This window comes from Nannizzia gypsea, genomic scaffold (assembly GCF_000150975.2).
Source record: "Nannizzia gypsea CBS 118893 supercont1.5 genomic scaffold, whole genome shotgun sequence".
NCBI classification, from domain to species: domain Eukaryota; kingdom Fungi; phylum Ascomycota; class Eurotiomycetes; order Onygenales; family Arthrodermataceae; genus Nannizzia; species Nannizzia gypsea.
In genome coordinates, this window is record NW_003345197.1 from 1740334 (window position 1) to 1759682 (window position 19349).

General features: G+C 46.7%; 9 protein-coding genes across 9 annotated transcripts; 7 read left to right on the forward strand and 2 right to left on the reverse strand.

The window, feature by feature from the left end:
- Positions 1-17: 17 nt before the first annotated feature.
- Positions 18-3928, forward strand: MGYG_06504 (RNA-dependent RNA polymerase 1; the record flags this gene model as incomplete). The annotated part of the gene is made up of 5 exons (XM_003171912.1): positions 18-1869; positions 1963-2963; positions 3022-3386; positions 3464-3618; positions 3687-3928. 5 exons carry the CDS (start codon positions 18-20, stop codon positions 3926-3928), a joined length of 3615 nt encoding a protein of 1204 aa, XP_003171960.1.
- Positions 3929-4481: 553 nt separating this feature from the next.
- On the forward strand, positions 4482-5651 carry MGYG_06505 (hypothetical protein; the record flags this gene model as incomplete). Its single annotated transcript, XM_003171913.1, has 3 exons — positions 4482-4575; positions 4656-5023; positions 5094-5651. 3 exons carry the CDS (start codon positions 4482-4484, stop codon positions 5649-5651), a joined length of 1020 nt encoding a protein of 339 aa, XP_003171961.1.
- Positions 5652-6187: 536 nt separating this feature from the next.
- Positions 6188-7037, forward strand: MGYG_06506 (hypothetical protein; the record flags this gene model as incomplete). The annotated part of the gene is made up of 2 exons (XM_003171914.1): positions 6188-6231; positions 6329-7037. The coding sequence occupies 2 exons, from the start codon at positions 6188-6190 to the stop codon at positions 7035-7037; spliced, it is 753 nt and encodes a 250-aa protein (XP_003171962.1).
- Positions 7038-7242: 205 nt separating this feature from the next.
- Positions 7243-8159, reverse strand: MGYG_06507 (proteasome component PRE5; the record flags this gene model as incomplete). The annotated part of the gene is made up of 3 exons (XM_003171915.1): positions 7243-7884; positions 7951-8062; positions 8122-8159. The coding sequence occupies 3 exons, from the start codon at positions 8157-8159 to the stop codon at positions 7243-7245; spliced, it is 792 nt and encodes a 263-aa protein (XP_003171963.1).
- A 473-nt stretch (positions 8160-8632) lies between these two features.
- MGYG_06508 (vacuolar protein sorting 55 superfamily protein) lies at positions 8633-9183 on the forward strand (the record flags this gene model as incomplete). The annotated part of the gene is made up of 3 exons (XM_003171916.1): positions 8633-8668; positions 8737-8950; positions 9050-9183. The coding sequence occupies 3 exons, from the start codon at positions 8633-8635 to the stop codon at positions 9181-9183; spliced, it is 384 nt and encodes a 127-aa protein (XP_003171964.1).
- A 592-nt stretch (positions 9184-9775) lies between these two features.
- Positions 9776-11393, forward strand: MGYG_06509 (hypothetical protein; the record flags this gene model as incomplete). The annotated part of the gene is made up of 2 exons (XM_003171917.1): positions 9776-9833; positions 9883-11393. The coding sequence occupies 2 exons, from the start codon at positions 9776-9778 to the stop codon at positions 11391-11393; spliced, it is 1569 nt and encodes a 522-aa protein (XP_003171965.1).
- A 2079-nt stretch (positions 11394-13472) lies between these two features.
- On the forward strand, positions 13473-14242 carry MGYG_06510 (hypothetical protein; the record flags this gene model as incomplete). Its single annotated transcript, XM_003171918.1, has 4 exons — positions 13473-13565; positions 13691-13951; positions 14018-14115; positions 14179-14242. The coding sequence occupies 4 exons, from the start codon at positions 13473-13475 to the stop codon at positions 14240-14242; spliced, it is 516 nt and encodes a 171-aa protein (XP_003171966.1).
- A 585-nt stretch (positions 14243-14827) lies between these two features.
- On the reverse strand, positions 14828-15531 carry MGYG_06511 (hsp70-like protein; the record flags this gene model as incomplete). The annotated part of the gene is made up of 2 exons (XM_003171919.1): positions 14828-15064; positions 15130-15531. 2 exons carry the CDS (start codon positions 15529-15531, stop codon positions 14828-14830), a joined length of 639 nt encoding a protein of 212 aa, XP_003171967.1.
- Positions 15532-17453: 1922 nt separating this feature from the next.
- MGYG_06512 (actin) lies at positions 17454-19195 on the forward strand (the record flags this gene model as incomplete). Its single annotated transcript, XM_003171920.1, has 6 exons — positions 17454-17460; positions 17634-17664; positions 17899-17954; positions 18027-18057; positions 18122-18893; positions 18965-19195. 6 exons carry the CDS (start codon positions 17454-17456, stop codon positions 19193-19195), a joined length of 1128 nt encoding a protein of 375 aa, XP_003171968.1.
- Between the last annotated feature and the right edge of the window lie 154 nt (positions 19196-19349).

Below are 19349 nucleotides of genomic sequence, written 5' to 3' on the forward strand. Positions count from 1 at the left end.
TCATCTATGCGCCAGATATGGAGATCTTCTGCCGCAACATCCCCGAGCAGGTTCAAGAGAAACATCTGAGAAAGGAGCTCAAACCCATACTGGGGCAATTTCAAATTCACGTTTTCGACTTCCAGAAGGTGGGCAGGAAAAATGGTAAAATCACCGTTGCTGATGCTAGGAAAGGCCAGCGCTTCCTCGACACATATGAATCCCGCATTAAACCTATGCGAGGCCCTCCCAAGCCATCCCGTCCTCCTATCACTCTCAGGCTATTTGGGTTCCCTGTTCAGGTGTGTAAGAGCACCAACACGCCCTATCTACAACTCCTACAGTCACTTCGGGAGGAGGAGGAGGCACAGCTGAATGCACGCTTTGCTCCTGCTCCAAGCTCAATTATAGGAGAGTTTGCCAGAGTCCGACATTTCAAGGTTACTATGATGTCCTGCGGGTCCTGGGAGTACCGTGAGAATCGACCGGTGTTTGTTGAATATTTTCGATTACCATACGGAGGAGTTATCAACCTTGGGAAAACTGCCTTTGAAGCTACTTTTACAGATTTTCATACCACAACAAAATACAGCATGGAGATACCCTACTGGAATGTGGCTGACGATATCTACGTGGGAGCTTATGCGAAGCCATCTGTTGCCATCACCACAGGAGTCGCCCCGAGATTCTATATCTCCGATCCAATAGAGCAAATGAAAGCGCAAATGGCCGCGTTGTTCCAGAAAAGCGGGCGCCGTCCACCATCAAAGAGGAGAGTCGGTCATTTACTTCCAAGTCACGAAAAGGTTTCTGCGAGATGCTTTACCTATAGATTCGCCCTCCAGGACCCTCGAGATACTGGTGTAGTACGCAAATTAGCTCATGACCGCAACGTTCCCAAGATGAGCACATGGAATGATTGGTGTGTTTCTCCCCGAAAGGCCTATAATATTCTAGACAGGGAATTTGAAGTTTATCTGAGGCGTATGCCATTTGACTACCGTGTCAACTTCCAATTGCAGAAGCTCGTATGGAATGGAGACCTTTCGCTAAATCAAGCCTCACTGCTCTTCCCCACAGTCCATCGGCTGCATCGACAACATACTCCTGACATTGTTGCCCAAGCGCTCATACGTTTAGGCCAAAATCAACTATACCCATCACCTGGTGTATTGGCATCTGATGTTGGGATTGAAACAATTGTTGAGGCTTTGGAGAAGAGTATAGATGCCATCGTAACGGCGGGCAGTGAATGGGAGATCAATCTTATCCCTGAGAAAAGCGTCTTAGTGCATCGAGCAATGGTTACTCCTTGCGGTATCTACCTTTCCGGCCCGTACACGGAAACGAAGAACCGAATTCTACGCAAATACTTGGACAATATTGATTATTTCATTCGTGTTGAGTTCCTTGATGAGACAGGCGACCCTGTGTTTTTCGATCCAAGTGCAAACTTGGAATCGATTTTCCATCAAAGATTTGCTGGGGTTATGAAACGAGGTATTGAAATTGCTGGCCGTGTGTTCGAATATCTCGGGTTCTCTCACTCTTCCCTACGATCTCAGACTTGCTGGTTTGCTGCTCCTTTTACCACAGCAAACGGCGACTATCTCGATGCTAAAACAATAATCGGCAATATCGGTCACTTTGACCACATACGTTCTCCTTCTAAGCAAGCCGCTAGGATTGGCCAAGCATTTTCCGATACCCTTACCTCTATATCTGTCTCTAAGGAGGTAGTCAAGATGAAAGCACCAGATGTCAAGAGAAATGGGCGTGTCTTTAGCGATGGGGTTGGAGTCATATCGCGTGAGCTGATGTATAGGATTTGGAATGAATATGCTCTCCGGGAGAGGGTAAAGCCGACAGTCTTTCAGATCCGAATTGCCGGTTAGTCAAGTGCCTTAAAACCTCAGCTCCTGCTACATAAAAGAAATTTTTGATCATTTAGTATTATATGTGCTAACTTTAATTTTTGTTAAGGAGCCAAGGGAATGGTTTCTCTGGATACCAGAAAAAAAGGCGAATTCTTGATGCTTCGAGAGTCAATGGTCAAGTTTCCCACAGATGATCTATACAACATTGAGATTTGCGGAGCCGGAATTAGAGCACTACCGTTTTATCTAAACAACCAGATTATCAAAATCTTGGAGGACTTGGGAGTCCCTTTTGAAGCTTTCCACCAACTACAACAAGACGAGATTAGTTTTCTATATTCAACCTTCAGCTCCATTGAACGAGCTGCTAATTTCCTTGAGGAGTCGCCCGTACCCAGATCTCTCCGGCTACCATGGTTGTTGTTAGTTTTAAAGAGTCTAGGGATACGATATTCACAGGATCCTTTCCTGCAGCGAGTGATGGAGCTCACTATGTTGCTGAGGCTCCGTGACCTGAAGTATCGTGCAAGAATCCGTGTCCCTAATGCCGTTACGCTCTACGGAATCATGGACGAAACTGGCTACCTCAAGGAAAACGAAATTTACTGTGTTTACCTAGCAGAGAATGGTCGACGTGAGATTCTAGTCCGGGATAATGTTGTTATCACGCGATCACCAGCTCTACATCCAGGAGATGTTCAGGTTGCTAATGCAGTGGATGTCCCTGCAAATTCCCCCCTTCGAAAGCTACATAACTGTGTTGCCTTTAGTCAATTTGGCACTCGTGATCTCCCAAGTATGCTAAGCGGTGGAGATCTTGACGGTGATCTTTACAATATCATTTACGACACCCGACTTCTTCCTCAAAAGACCTTTTCGCCAGCCGACTATCCTCGAGCTGAAGCTAAGGAGCTAGATAGAAAGGTAGAGACCGAGGATATCATTGACTTCTTTGTGACTTTTATGCAACAAGATCAATTAGGCCGCATTGCAATTACACACCAAGCAATTGCAGACCAGTCAGAGCGCGGCACTCTGGACGGAGTATGCTTAACACTTGCCCGGTTACATTCAACTGCGGTAGACTACTCGAAAAGCGGGATAGCGGTACGTTTATTGCGTCACTCTTCACTAGTTATGAATAAAATTCTCATACATCATATAGGTCGATGTCATGAGCATTCCCAAAGCCCCACGAGTCCGACCAGATTTTATGGCTCCGAGTCCTAGAATCCGCGTTGAAGATAGCATTGAAAGTATTCTTCGTGAAAAAGAATCAACCGTGCAAGATGATGACGACGACGATAATGATCGTGCGAAAATTCGATACTACAAGAGTCATAATATCTTAGGTCGGCTCTATCGATCTATTGATGAGCAAAGCTTCCTCCATCAGCTGCGTGATGCAGGAGCAGTCGATAACAACAATCGTAATAGTGTTCTTAAATCAATCTGGAGATATGTGGAGTCAGAGGTGGATGGTTTTCTTTGGAATCATCTCACAGGGATATGCCATGATATCAAGGATATGTATGAATATCAGTTATCTTTCTCGCTACTAATACATATGTGGATGTTTGTCGAGCTAACGCATTGGAGTTCGCTAGTTATGAGGACAAGCTTCGCGAACTACTACATAAATATTCGTCCACGCCATTGAAGAGTTCAATCTCGGAATATGAACTTTTTGTTGGCACTATTCTTGGCCACGGACATAAGCAACGACGAAGAGATAAGGAAAATGCAAACGAAATGCGGGATGGTGAGTGAAATAACTTCCCTTGGAAACATAATAAAAACAATCATATATACTAACAATTTGATAAATAGAGTACAACCGTCTTGTGGAGTTTACTATTTCTATGATCAGGGACACGGAATCAGGGGGAACAGAGGCCCTCGAGCGCTCAATTGCCTGCTTTTGGGTGGCCATAAACGAACAAAGCGCCGGACAGAAGGCCGGACTTCGAAGTGCTCATACGCACCAAGAGAAGCTCCTCAGCTTCCCTTGGATTGCTGCTATGACATGTCTTGATGAAGTTGACAAATTTCAGAGATATGCGCCTATCTGAACCATCCCTTGCCCTACTTATTCTGACACGACTTTCCCTTCTACTTTTTATTTTTCTCATTCTTTAAGGCATGATCTTTTTTCTATTAACGGCCTCATAATCGATCGGAACGGAACAAGGTAAATTGGAAGAAGGCTTTAGGTAACTAGGTAGTTTACTTGGCAGAAGAAATCAACCCTTCAATAATTCTACTCACCAGCCTTAATTTACTCCGTCCCGTAGTTAAACCCACTCCTTATCTATTATGTGAAGCTTCTTTTAAACTTATTCACTCACCAAAAACGAAAGTTGTGTCCTCTAAGCTTTCCCTTGCCGCAGTTTTATTTACGCCTTAGTGAGTGACGTCATAGCAAGCTCGCTAGCTTGGTACCTTAATTCCTTGCAAACAGTGCAAACACAGGAGAGGTAGGCTAACTTCAAACCTTCCACTCTGGTGATTTGATAAAGATTAGCAACTGTTCCTCCATCTAGGTCTCCAGCCCGCTGTTCTGGTCTCTGCTCTGGAGGGGCGACAGATGATGAACGAGGCGTGGCCCTCATCCAAGTCGCCATCATGGAGAGCTCAATCGATGTTGTTTTGGAGGAAATAACATGGCGGTCTCCCCAGCACGTCCAGCTAATGGGCGGCTTCCTCCACTCCAATAATAGTAAGCGTCGTGTATTAATCGACTTTTTTCGCACTACTATCACATAGATCATTGCTAATGACTTACTTCTGGTATTTTAGTCTTGTTCTACTTTGCAGAGTCCCCCTTTTTCGATTCTACATCGAATAATGCGACATTGACATTGCAAGCAATGCATAATGAGAATTTTCGCCAATTCATCGAGACTCGAGAAGCTTTCGAGGGGCGATTAAAGACCATGCAAGGGCTAGAATTTGTAGTAGCTCAGGACCCAATACAGGAAGCCGCTGCTGCTGTAGCGGCAGGAAATGTTCCCCAAGAACCATCGAACATATGGGTTATTAGAAAACAAAATAGGCGACGGCAGCCCGGTATGCGAGAAGAAGTACAGATACTGGCTACCTACTTTGTTGTAGGGGATTCTATTTATATAGCACCGTCATTGATGAATGTGGTTGGACGCCGAATGGTACTTTTCTGCACTGTACCCAGTCCCACAAAGGGAAACCAGCTCTTTTACTGACTGTCATTATCCTTAGCTTTCTACTGTCACGTCTCTCACAAAGATCCTTCCAGCCGCATCGAAACAGCTACTTTTTACGCCATCTCACGGCCATGCATACACGCCCCCAATTCAGAAGCACACTGAGGCAAATCAACTGGCTGCCACCCAATCTGCACAAGCCGGAAAGGAAGCGACTCCCGTACCTGGGACTCAAAGTACAACATCTGGCGCAGTGTCACCGCCTTCCAAGCTAGGCGCTGCAGCAACTCAAGATATGAGAACTCTTGCAGATGCGCTCAACCTTCTCTCCCGCTATGGCGACGAGTATATGGATGAGATGCCCTTGGTCGGCGAGCCAGGGTCCTTTATCATCTCGAAGAATGCTGCAAACACATTGGCAGTTCCTGGGGCCGAGAACGCTACTGGCATTGGCGGGGTGACCAAACCTGTCGTGCGATCACCATCGGGGACCCCAGCGCCAAAACTGGGACCAGATACACCTGGTGCTTCACCTGCACTAGGGGGTGTGTCTGACTCCAGCCAGCCTATGGCAGGAAAAGGTAAAAAGAGGGCTATCACCAACACTTTGTGAAGCACTTTTAAAAGCTTCTTCTCCTGCAGGAAGCCCCTAGCGGAGCCAAAGTTCCTCTTCTCGCGCTGTGGACATATTAGCTAGCTCTTTAGCTTACAATTACGTCACGATGTTTTCTTTGGAGTCCACTACTGGGCTGGTGACTTGAGAAGCCAAAATAAACAAACAACCCTTTATAGTCATGGTGGACACGATATAATTGCAGCGATATCATAAAATGACACGGCATGCTTGGAACCGCTATAAAAAGAAACGAGACTTTTTAACGCTGCTCCTTTTTCATAGGTTTGGGGGTTGACAGCCCCCATATCCGGCGGCCACCTGTAGCTATACGGTTGATTAAGCCTTACCTAGAAGTACACTTATCCCGTTCTGTTGGATTAGTTATCTACTCCAGACGTGACTCACGCATGCTAGCTGCCTATAAAGACCATGGGGTTACGAGGCCCGCACGTCCAATAACTACGTAACTATTTCTCCCATCCTCGACCATCAACTTCTTATCTAGCAAAACAAGCATCGTGCCACAATCAAAGATGTCTGCAGCTTCGAACCAACCGCGACCTGTCGTCTGTGTCTTGTACGTATATATCCCCCATATAGGCTCCTATAACATCTACGCCCATAACTACATACAAGTTACCATTGTAGAAAGCCCCCGCTGACTGACGTAAAAGCTGCGGTTCCGCCGCTGGGAAATCCCCCGCGCACATCGAGGCAGCCCGCTCCCTTGCCCAGCTATTCCACAGGGAAGGCGTCAAACTCGTCTATGGAGGAGGCACAGCTGGGCTCATGGGTGAAATTGCCCGGACTTTGGTCTCGCTTTCGGGGCCCGAGTCAGTTCATGGCATTATTCCTTCGGCGCTTGTAAAGATTGAGAATGGCCACCGTACCCCGCTAGCTGTTGTTGATAAGCGTGAGGGCAAGCTGCCAGAAAGAACTGAATCTTCGGATGTCAAGAGTGCAGCAACTGGAGGGACGAACAAATTTGTGAACCCAGAATACGGTGTGACCACAATAGTACCGGATATGCATACTCGCAAGCGGATGATGGCTGGAGAAGTCATTTCCGGTGGCCCTGGAAGTGGATTTCTAGTTTTGCCGGGAGGATTTGGCACGATTGAAGAGGCTATGGAGATGACTACATGGAATCAGCTGGGGATCCATGATAAGGGAGTTGTTCTGTTAAACATTGACAACTACTGGGACGGCATACTTGCATGGGTTGACAAGAGTGTTGAGCAGGGTTTTGTGAGCACTGTGAACAAAGAGATATTGGTGGAATGCAAGGATGTAGAACATGCCCTTGATGCACTGAAGAACTACAAATTAAGCCAGGGCCGTTTTGGACTAACCTGGGAGGTGGAATTCGGAAAAGATAAGTGATAGGAAGACTCAGGCTCGGGCCTGGCGTGTTAATTACCGAGATATCCCACTTATAGACTAGAATTATACGAAAGCTCAATAGCATGCATGGCACAGTCTCAACATTAAGAGAGCTTATCATAGAAAGAGGTTCATTGTAGGATAGATAAACGCTTCAAATAAACAGAAGAGGTTTATCCCGGTCATATCTATGGAATCATTATCATCACGAATCCACCTCCATTTCCTCTGATGGCTTTGTCTCGCTTGATGTCGTCTCTTCATTTGCACTCTCAAGGAAGGCTGTCACGTCTGGTCCATCGTATAGCTTAAAGGTATCAATCTTCCCCTTGGTGGCCGCACTTGGCACACCAGTGACGCCCACAGTTGTATTATCAATTGTCAACTCTCGGTCCTGTGACAAACTCTCCTTCAAAGCCTTCAGCGCATGGGTGATCAAAGCCTCACGGCCACAGTCAGCGAATGAATCCAAGTTCCGCTCTAGGTATGTTCTGGCCATCTGGCTTCGGGCTCCAATTGCACAGGCAGCCATCTCCTGCGTCATGCCAGAGGGCTGAAACTCGAAGAGATGAGGCCCCGCTTCATCCACACCAGCAATCAGTAAGCCCACGCCATATGGTCTTTTTCCGTAAACTTGTGTGTTTGTTTGAGCACGGTCTCCGATTCGGTTAACGATGCGTTCTACCTGGAGAGGGCGGCCGTAGGTCATCTTTGAAGCTAGTGATTGCTGTTTCATAAAGTTCGATAGTACACGGGCATCAGAGGCAAGTCCAGCAATTGCAATTCCCATGTGGGAATCAACGGCAATGACCTTCTTTTGGTAAGAAGACAGCTCCTCCGCATTTCGCTATTTGGTATCTCAATATTAGTTCATGACCTAATGACCTAAATAACGGATGGGGGGTTACCCTACCTTGAGAGCAGCCAGGACAGCGTGTGTCTTGCTGACTATTCCGACCACCACTGAGCCTTGCTTGACAGCCTCCTGTGCATATTCGACCTGGAAGATTCGGCCTTGCGGCGAGCTGTTCTAGTATTAACAACCACGTCTCTGTCTCTAGATCGTCCAGCGGTGTCAACTCACAAAGTAACGGAGTCGTTGTCGTAGTTATTTCTAAACATGGTCACAGCAGCGTAACGATGACAGTCAGAGGATGTGTATCGGCGAGCAAGCTGCTGCAGACGGGCGAAGAGGTATCACTTGTGGGAGTCTTGCTGGTGTGTCTATGATGTTCTCTTTCTCTGTCTTTGCTTCAAGGCAGAAGGAGACGCGGTAGCTCGCAGCCCTTTTAGGGTTAGCGCCAGAGCTTCGGGCAGTTGGGCTGCTTATGTAAGGATTCGCATCGTCATTCAAGTTGAAGACAGAGCAGAAGCATGAAGACGCTGAAGCAGACAACGAAGAAGACGACGGAAGAAGACGAAGATCGAACGCGAGACACTTATCTACCAGCTATCACCGAACTCTACTCTGTCTATTTGTTTTTGATGCGACAGTGATACAGCCGCCTGGTCCCGCAGTTGACTCCTTTACCCTACCATCAAACCAGGCGTCAGCCTCCCTCCCATACGCTTGATCTACCTCTCTGCCTGACAAGATGCCCGGCCTTAAGACTATCATCGCGCTCTCCTTTGTAAGCTCACAGAAATACTACCGCTACTCTCGCTTGATGACCAGGGTTCAGCTAACTCCTCCTTATAGGTTCTTGCTATCGGTTTCTTGCTTGTTATCCTCTCTGCGGCGTTATGGCACAACTACCTACCACTCCTTGTTGTTGCGACATATGTTATTGCACCAATACCGAACTGGATATGTAGCCGATGCGCAAGCTCGGACGATTTCATGGATAGCTCCAACAGTGGTGTTGTAGACTTTGGGCGGTGGTTCACCGGCTTCCTAGTAGTGATGGGAATTGGTATGTTTGACTCCTATTATATCGAAAGGAGGAGCTATATCCATCAAGTCTGCCTTATCTGTCCTTACTCATATGCTAACTAATATCCTCTGGCGCTAGCTCTCCCTGCGGTACTCGCTCACAGCGGCTCAATCCAGGTCCCGGCCATGATCATGTCAATCTTGGGTGGCCTATTAATATACGGAACCATCATCAGTTTTTCGATGTTCTTCCAAGAAACGGAAGAATTCTAATTTGTTCGGGTGCTGTTGCTCAGCCTTTCTTGCTTGCAGATTGTTTCCCTTCAACATAGATTAATGACCTCGGTCCGTGGCTGTATATACATGTCTCCTGCGACAGGTAGTCTCCGGCTTCGATCGAGTATTCTCTATCCTCAGAACCAATCCCCTCGGAGTTTATACCCGGAACCCGTCTTTATCCATTCTCAGGGCTGAGAGTTCACGTCTCTTTTTCCTTGTGATTATCTTTGGCGTTTTTATGTTTGATCTGACTGTATGATAACTAGCACTTTTCCATATATTTTTCTACTGCACTCTTATGACATTCCCCCCGGTTGTAAAACCCTTTTTCTCGATCCTCCGTATGGAAGAGCAGACCTACAAATATCATAAACTACGAATCCATGGATCTATGGATCTCAGAGCTCCATGTTATTTGATCACGTGTCGCTATATGATTGACTTGCAGCGACAATTAAACTCCGGATCCAGTGGGCATTAATTTACAATAAGCAGAGCCACTCGGGCTTATCCTCTTATGAATATTCTGTTTTTACGCGGTAGCCTTATGTTCTGTCATTGTATATTATATCTCTATACTAATTAAATGGAGGTGTGGTCTGGTGCCATTGATGTTGACTCTGGTTCAAACGCGTCCCTGACAGGTAGGTAGATGGCTACGTAAGAAAGAGGCACATTACTGACCATATGTAGGCATACGATTAATCAACCCGGACCCCACGAGCCATAGTAGCTTATCCCGAAATGCGAAGTTATCCCTACGAGCCTATGTCGATCCAAACCGAATACCAATTATCTGCTTTACCGGCCCATCGCTTGAACTTCATAGCTCGGACTGCACAACGGTAGATTGGATCAGGCACAAACTGTTACGGACCTATCAGACCGCAGAGGATAGTTATGAAGAGCTTTCCTCTACTCGCCAATGCCCTGTTGGTATTCTTGTCCGCGTCAATGAGCAGACACTCTCCCCAGAGCTAAAGGCCAATTCAGCACGTCAAGAAATATCGGACATACTTATATTCGGGACATTGTCAAGATCCAACTCACGAAATGAGTGTCCATCACCACCATATCTCTCTTCGCCAGCAGATGGAGGCCAATTTTCCGAAGGGCCCTCGTTTCATCTAAGAGTGTATGCCATCCCTCTCTGCTCAAATATCTTTACCCGGACACAGTCATTATCCACTCCACCATACAACCCAAAGTACAACGCGTTCAGGGCTTTAGAAAACGAGGCATATAGTGAATTCCTCCCGGATATATTCCGCTCTCCAAGCCCAAAGAGGAAGAGGGTTGCAACCTTGTTCGAAGCAGCTACCGAATATCACAAGAATGTTAGGAGGAAGGGAACTGCGGCAATGTCTGATTATCTCATTAGAGAAAAATCTTCCACGTCTCAACTCCCCCAACTCCCGTCTAGTATCAAGATAAAACGAGAGAGTGAGAACAACACAGACTTCACTGGAAACATGAATAATATTGGTATCTCTAGGAAGCGTGCTACGTCAAATGCAATGGATATACGTGCAGGGTCTAGGAGACCCTCACTCCATCGTCCTGGGTCATCAGCTTCCCAAGCTTTAAGCACGTCGAGCCGCAAAGAGCTACTCACCTCAAAGCCAGATACCCCCAACTTACAACCAGAACCGCGTGATAAATCCAAAAGCCCACACTTCGATTCTTTTGAAGACATCGCTGCCTCTAACAAATCTTTATTGACCCGTACAATTCTCACCTGTATGCGTTTTTATGGGTTTCGTCGGACAAGTACCCGAGCGGCCCATAGCCTGCATTCTTCTATACGGGAACTACCAGCATCCGGCGAGCCAACTATAAAATACGAGTCTAATCCAGCCAGGGATAGCCGTATTCAGGATATTTCAGATCCTGGAGGTTTCCTTCCATTTGATGACATAGGAAAACTGGACACATCTAACCATGTGGATGGCTTTGACACTGGGGAACCTAACCGGTTAGAAGTTGACGGAAATGATGATACAGGGTTTAAGGAAATGTACCACGCTACCTACCGTGCTTCGACATTTGCTTTGAGGCGGTTTTTCAAACCCTCAGTTCAAAATGTTGGGCCGTCAGGAAGTTCGGGTTATCCTCATGATATTCCCATCTTGGGAAAAGACAAGGCAATGACTACGGTAGACTCTGTTCTAAAGCTGTTCTGTGAAATTTCCGATGGAGAATAGCTGAGTACGCTCACGATAGGTTAATGACTAATGATTGATGCCGTCTATTTATATTATTGATTTCTTTACACCAATTGAGGCACTTGCAGCTAATACCACATTAGAGAATCTGCCCTCTAAATAAAGAAAAAGTAAATCATGAAAAGTAGATAATATAATAGATGGTATGCATATATATATACAAATAAAAACAGAAAGACCCAATTTCATCATCCGCAATGATGGGATTTTCCACCCTATATATACTGCCTCGTATTCGTGGTTATCACGGTTATGTTTTGAAAATAAAAGGCTCCTTGTTCTTCATACTCTCAAGACTGTCAGTAGGATGAAAGAAATGATTGAATACACAGGGAGTGGCTGTGATTGTTCAACTAACAATTTGTGGCATTCTTGGGAATGGCGATTAAGTAAAGCCCGCAGGCCGTCGCGAGAGAACGGAAAAACTGAGGTGCTATAGATATTAATATTAGCTATATTTTCTTCAATGTATAAGCATTGGACTCAAAAAACAGGTACCTGATATTTTCTATCAGCAAACAAGGCATGATGTTCGCAACTTGAGGTGAGCCTAGGAGCCCACCCTAGGGGCAGGTATTATTTATCATCTTAGGAACCCCCGTCTGTCAAGGTAAGATATCAGTAAAAGCAGTAGTAGACGAAGAAAGGAAGTAGACAGGAGCTATACAAACCTGTGTTACAGGGTAAAATATCCCCAGAATCTGCTCCAGGAACTGGAGAATGTTTTAAAAGGCATTTGAAGCCTTTATATATCAGCATTTGCTGAAAAGATGCTTGTCAAAGCAACTCCAAAGTTATAGATGTGCTCTCTGGGCTTTTTATATTGTACCTAATATTGGTACTTTATTATATTTTATAAAGCCCAGCGACCCCAGCCAGTATGACTGGAGTCGAGTCTTGCGTGAAGAACAGTATCTGGTCTATGCCAGAAGATATCTATAACTTCTAAATAGTGAAGTTTTTATTAGCATCTATAATCTCCCAAAACGGGTTGGCAGATAAAAGTGATATTCAAGACAGCCACTAGCTGACACAGAAAGAGTACTTGTGTATAGAATGATCAGGTTCGTAAGAGAAAAGCAGGAGAAGGAGAAAGAGGTAAAGGAAGTCACAAAAGAGTTGATAGAACAAAGGGTATTTATATCTCTTCTCACGTGCAACTGACGCGCTAATGTTAAGCGAGGATTCATCTGGAGCAGCTGACTGGCTTAAACTATCACATTCACCTCCTTGAAAAACTGTGGCTAGCAATAAAGGGTAGGAAGATGTACATATGTATGTAGGGAAAGAAGTAATAGTGATTCAATAAAGAGCCAATAAAACCAGTCATAGCATAATGAATGATAAATAGCTATAGATATATACAGCCTAAAAGGAAGATATATTTATAACCTAAAAGTCACCAGCTAGCAGACAGCTATATATGTCTCGCTTGGGGAAATAACATTAATCCAAGTATGGGTTGGCAGCATGGCATAAGGGTATGACCAAATAAAATAAAGACGCAGTATTTTTGCATAGGATAAAGCTGTTATTCTCACAATTTGCAACCTAAGGCAAATATCAGAAATGTATCCAAGGTTAGGTTACATTTTTGTTGTTCGAGTAGAATGGGTATGCGTATTTCCAAGAAGTCAGCTAGGATACATTGAGTAATTTACAAAACCTTTAGCAAATGGGTATAGACTTCGATTTAGTAGTATTGAGCCGTGGAAAGAAAGACGGCTCCATCTCCTTCTATTCTGATGCTTCTACTCTCAAATTGATATTGAGAGAAAAACAAAAAGTAAAGAGAGCTTGGACCAAGTTTAGCCACGTGATATTAACATTACATAAGCTGGTGACGTTTTAGCTTTCAGGCGCCCGTGATGCGCTTTTACAGGAAGCAGACGTTGGTTGACCGAAGGCATAACAGCTGCATACTCAACATTGATCTCGACGAGGGCTTGCTATTCGTCTCTAAGAAGCGCAACCCAGAGAAACTCCCGAAGCTGCTGGATCTATCAGACACCTGGAAGCTCTGGTAATCAGCGGGCTCACTGCACGAATACCTCCATCATGGACGATTCGGACAACCGTCTATTCCGGTTTACCAAGTGGTTTAACAATGCCAACACTCGTACATCTGGCATATATGCCTCCGGTGCATTAGTATGGACCTCTGCTTCCCTGCCTTTTCCCCGTCTACTACCGTCTACCCTATCCCTGTGCTGTTTCATACCTCCACGAGCTTCCCAGGATTCATCAGGCTAACACCCTATTTCACCTCTATCTAGTTCTCCATCGGCCTCTTCTTCCTTATCGACGCAGCTTCGTTCTCCCACAGTGCAAGAAATGGCTCAGAGGTCCATGTTAAATTCGTGGACTGGATCCCTGGTATCTGCTCCGCCTTAGGGATGCTAGTCATCAACTCGATTGAAAAGTCACGCCTGAGTGCGGATAGCTTCAGCTATTCTGGAGATAGCGTTGCCTGGAAGGCAAGATTTGTTCTTTTCTTGGGCTTCGCGCTGTTGGCTGGTGGTCTGGCGGGGAGTGTGGTATGTTCAGTCTCTGTCTTGCTGGCTGTGACTGCTGTTTTGTTGATATACTAATGTTTGCTTTAGACGGTTCTGGTACTGAAATATGTCATCCATGGGTACCCGCTTCAGACGCTTTACTTTGGTATTGCGAACGTTATTGCTAATGCATTGGTGATGATGAGGTGAGTTTGTGGTTAATATGACTATGTCTGTTCTCAAGCTAATCATTTATTTTTCTTTTCTAGTTCCGCTGTTCTATGGATTGCGCAAAACATGGAAGATGACTATACCTACACTCTTGCTCTATAATGCTGGAACCACTGTCTCCGCAGCCGCTTTCTTCAGCTTATTCCCATCGTCATGTTATCCCGATTTTCTGTTTCGTTTTTATTGATTCTGTAGAATATGAATAGTTTGAGTAATGATACTGTTATAAACTTCTATCCCTGCATCTTCGTTCTGAATGGATAAGCTAAGTTGTCTACTTGACGCTACGTGATTATTATCATAACCAAGATTTCTGAGTAAAATAGGTATTGTTATATTGTAAGGCTGTTTAGTCTATAAATTCTGCTCATCTAGCTAGCTCCCACATCTGCTGCCCTCGCCTTCTTATGGCGGAGATGAGAGTAGCTGCGGGTTTCCAAAGGAACCAGGTGGATGCCTAGAATTTCTCTAGACCACCACCTGGAGGCAATACGCCTTCTGGGAGGTTTTACAACGAAGTCGTCTAGACCGCGCGGGTTGTTCTCTGGCTATACCACTTGGGCAGTCCTCGAAAATGAGAAGGCCCTGTAAGGAAAGGGGATGTATTATCCTCAGTTCCCTTCAGGGTGTCCTTTGATGGTGGAGTCTGATGACTGTTCAAAAAGAACCATTTCACAGCGACATAGCTCAAGCCGCCTGTTTTAAATGGGCGATAATAGCGTCTATCTTATCCATGTCACCGGCGTAGATTTTCTCATCAGCACGCACAACTTCAGCAGGCAAGTATTCTCGTAGCTGGTCGAGGGCAGGTTGGTAATTTCGTACACAGGAGGATATCGCGTACACGGCCTTGCGTCGAACGGTGGTATCACCGTCCTCCCTGGCCATTCGAACTAATTCGGGAATAACTTTTGCCTCCAATGCCTAAATAATCCGTCAGCAAAATGTGCAAAGCATATTTAGTTTTTAAAAGGTATATGAAAACGTACCTTCTCCTGTGACTTCTCGTTATTCTGTACCGCAGTTCCAACACACCACGCAGCCATCTTCCTTATCTCTGCCTCCTCGTCCTTCAACGTTTCTACTAGTGGAGGCCAAAGTCCCAGAGGATCCATATTATTCGCATTATCCAGGTTCTCGACCAGCTGTTCGAAATTGTCAAAAGCGATAAGTTTATTCTCCAACGTCGTATCAGAGGACCGCACGACTGCCATTGCGGTTTTCATGAGCTCTGCGTCTGAGGGGGTATTTGCTAGCAGGCGCTGAAGGGCTTCTGCGTCAATGGGTTGTTTAGGGGCAGCTGGTTCGGTGCCATTCGTCTGGCCGTTGGCTGCGGCTGCGGGAGTGTTTTCGATACTCCATTTGAGGAGGCTGTTCAACGAGGGGTCCATGACTGTGAAAGTTGGTCTTGCGCTTGACTTTCTAAGGGTGTAGCGCTTTATGGGTGTATAGAACAGGTTAATAGAGCGTATAAACTTGTGAAGTACTATCACGAAATCCCTTGACTAGTTATTTGACTTGCTGAAAGAGAAAAAAATTTGAAATGTCATGGTGAACGGCAACTTTCTTGAAGCGCCTGCGACGTTCGATAAGCTTCGATCGATCCCACCTCGAATCCATGATTACATAAGCATTCTTATCAAAAATGTTTTAGACAAAAAACGACGACGACGACGACGAAGCTGGGTATAGAAGCAGCAGTGGTATCATATTTGCATTTCTGCCCATACAGGTACATTAGACTGTGTACTTTGTGTAGGTATGGAAGAAAAGTTTGGAAAGGATGTGAAAGTGGAAGGCAATTGGTACTTCCGAAACCCAATCCGCGGGCTGGCCGTCAAATGGAATGGAAGAACGATCAGAAGGCTAGAGAAGAATTGGCTAAAGGCCAACCGTGATAGTTGAGAGCCCTTTCTTCCTCTTCGACAACGTCCAGGTAGACCAGTGCATGGAAGAGAGTCGGGTCAGAGAGATACTCGCGGAAGATCTTGTAGATCGGAGACCAAAGAAGTTGTCCGCTCAACCTTTTAACTACCCCTGCGAGTATGTCCGTGCTTAACTAGTCAGTTAAGTGAACTGTTGGGCAAGGCGACGTGCAGGGGGAAAAGAGGAGAGACTCCTTGCCCCCGACTCCGGGACCCCGGCTGCGATACACGACAGCAAAGGGCTGTTGGGTAGAGGCGATTAGTTAATGCATGGCAGGTTTGGGGGATCCTTTTTTCCGCTCATCGGCTGAAGGGTATTGACATGAGAAGCCACCGTATCCTATTTCCCTATTAAAAGGTCATTCTCCTTTCTCTAGGCGTATCTTCCCTCTCAATGGCCTCTTGATATCGTCGAAATGCTGCTCTTTTGGTTGGAGGTGAACAGCTTCACGTGACCAGTACTTTTTCAGGGGTAGAGGCAGAGCAGAAGGCGAAGAAGAAGAAGGACGATGGCAAAAGAGAGACAAGACACATCATCCTGTGAAGACGTTGGGTCTTGGGGGGAAGCTGGGTCGACTAATTATTACGTAGCCCCCTACGCAACTATTGAGCAGGCTTGTGGTCTATCCAATTTAGTTAGCGGTGGGCAGGACGGGAGAGACAGAGAAAAGGAGAGCCTCGGAGCTAGGCAGCACCATTCTCGAGTACGGCGTAACCACGGCTGAAGAGCGTACAGCGTATAGCGTACAGCAAGGAGTGGCAGAGCTCCTCGAAGGCAGCGATATTTCTCCCCCTTAAGAGCATTTCTCGTAGCGGGAGGGGAGCAGAATGCGTCTACCTGACACAGCGCCATGGCATCCTGTCCGTCGCCAGGAGCATCCGTAGATAGTTACTAGTAACCACCTGTAGAGCAACGACGGCGAGGCAGCCATGTTCTGGTTGACCACAGCATGACGACGACTAGGCAGCAGCATGAAGCGCTTCTACTATAACTGTCCTTCTTCTACTCACTTCTACCACCATCACCATCACCATCATCACCATCGTCGTCGTCGTCTTCTACTTCTATTTCTACAGTTAACGGTGAAGGACGAGGCTGCCGCCCCCCGAACGAGCCAACCAGGTGGTTTTCTTGGTTTCCCACACTAAAACCTCACTAAGCTAAGCCCGCTTCGCCCAAGCCGGCCTTCTTTCTTCTTCTCCTTCTCTCTCTCTTCTTCTTCCTCGCTCCGTATCTCAACAACAACAACAACAACCACAACTTCCAACGCCCATCAGCCTGCCACCTCCCTGCGTCCGCGTGCAGGCCTCTTCGCTTCTCTCGCCGACTCTACGCTCGTCTCTTTCTCCCGATCTCTTTCTTTTTTTAACTTGTACTATCAGTCACCATGGAGGGTATGTTGCGAAACCAAACAAACCCCCCCAAAAAAGCTCTGGCCCTCTGGCCCCCCCCTACCCGCCAGACACCGTCCTCCCCTCGACCTCAGCCAACCCTCCCTCCCTCGGCCGTCTTCTTCTTCGTGCCCCGTCGTCCTCTTGTGCTGCTCGCTAACTTGTCTCCTGTGTAGAGGAAGTTGCTGCCCTCGTCATTGACAATGGGTGAGTTCTGCGTTGTTCTGCTGAGCCCGCCGTGGTTTCTGCCCGTTTTGAACACTTGTGTTGTTTCGCTGTCTGTTCGCCACGCAACACGACAGCCAGCATCAACATCAACATCAATATCGACCTCAACCAACCCCTACGTCGCATTTTCTCAGATACACCTAGATGTGTTCGATGGATGAAGGCTGCTTTTTGATCTGTCTGGCGGGATGCTGACCCGACTTCTCACTACAGCTCCGGAATGTGCAAGGCCGGTTTCGCCGGTGACGATGCCCCACGAGCTGTTTTCCGTAAGTTGTCCTCATACTCCAGAAATAAGGGAGAACACCATGTCAAAAGTCCAGGCTAACTCCTGCCTGTAGCATCCATTGTCGGTCGCCCTCGTCACCATGGGTAGGTTTAAACCATTTGTCTTGTAGAGAGGGGAGAGAGGCCAGCAGCTAATTGGGTTGAATAGCATCATGATTGGTATGGGCCAGAAGGACTCCTATGTTGGTGATGAGGCACAGTCAAAACGTGGTATCCTAACCCTGCGATACCCCATCGAGCACGGTGTCGTCACAAACTGGGATGACATGGAGAAGATATGGCATCACACTTTCTACAACGAACTCCGTGTCGCCCCAGAGGAGCACCCAGTTCTGTTGACTGAGGCCCCCATCAACCCCAAGTCCAACCGTGAAAAGATGACCCAGATCATCTTCGAGACCTTCAACGCCCCAGCCTTCTACGTCTCCATCCAGGCTGTGCTCTCCCTCTATGCCTCTGGACGTACCACCGGTATCGTCCTCGACTCCGGTGACGGTGTCACCCACGTTGTCCCCATCTACGAAGGTTTCGCTCTGCCACACGCCATCTCCCGAATTGACATGGCTGGCCGTGACTTGACCGACTACCTGATGAAGATCTTGGCCGAGCGTGGCTACAGCTTCTCCACCACCGCCGAACGTGAAATCGTCCGTGACATCAAGGAGAAGCTCTGCTACGTCGCCTTGGACTTCCAGGAGGAGATCCAGACCGCCGCCCAGAGCTCCAGCCTCGAGAAGTCCTACGAGCTTCCCGACGGCCAGGTCATCACCATTGGAAACGAGCGATTCCGTGCTCCTGAGGCTCTCTTCCAGCCCAGCGTCCTCGGTCTCGAGCCATCCGGTATCCACGTCACCACCTTCAACGCCATCATGAAGTGTGACGTCGACGTCCGAAAGGACCTCTACGGAAACATTGTCATGGTATGTCCTCTCTCTCTTTCCTTTCTCATTTTTTCCTTTCTACAGCCCCGATGCTAACTGATATTTTGTAGTCTGGTGGTACCACCATGTACCCAGGTATCTCTGACCGTATGCAGAAGGAGATTACTGCTCTTGCCCCATCGTCGATGAAGGTCAAGATCATCGCTCCTCCAGAGCGTAAATACTCCGTCTGGATCGGTGGTTCTATTCTCGCCTCCCTCTCTACCTTCCAGCAGATGTGGATCTCCAAGCAAGAATACGACGAGTCCGGCCCATCCATTGTCCACCGAAAGTGCTTCTAAAGAGGTGGGTTACCAGCCTCTTTACTACTCTTTCATTATTATTCTCACACTGCTTGTTATTTCAACTCCTACCTTTGTCTTGCCGGTGAGATAGCAACGATAGCTGCTTGGAATCGAGCCTTGTTATGTTAATACGGACTACGTTGAATATCTT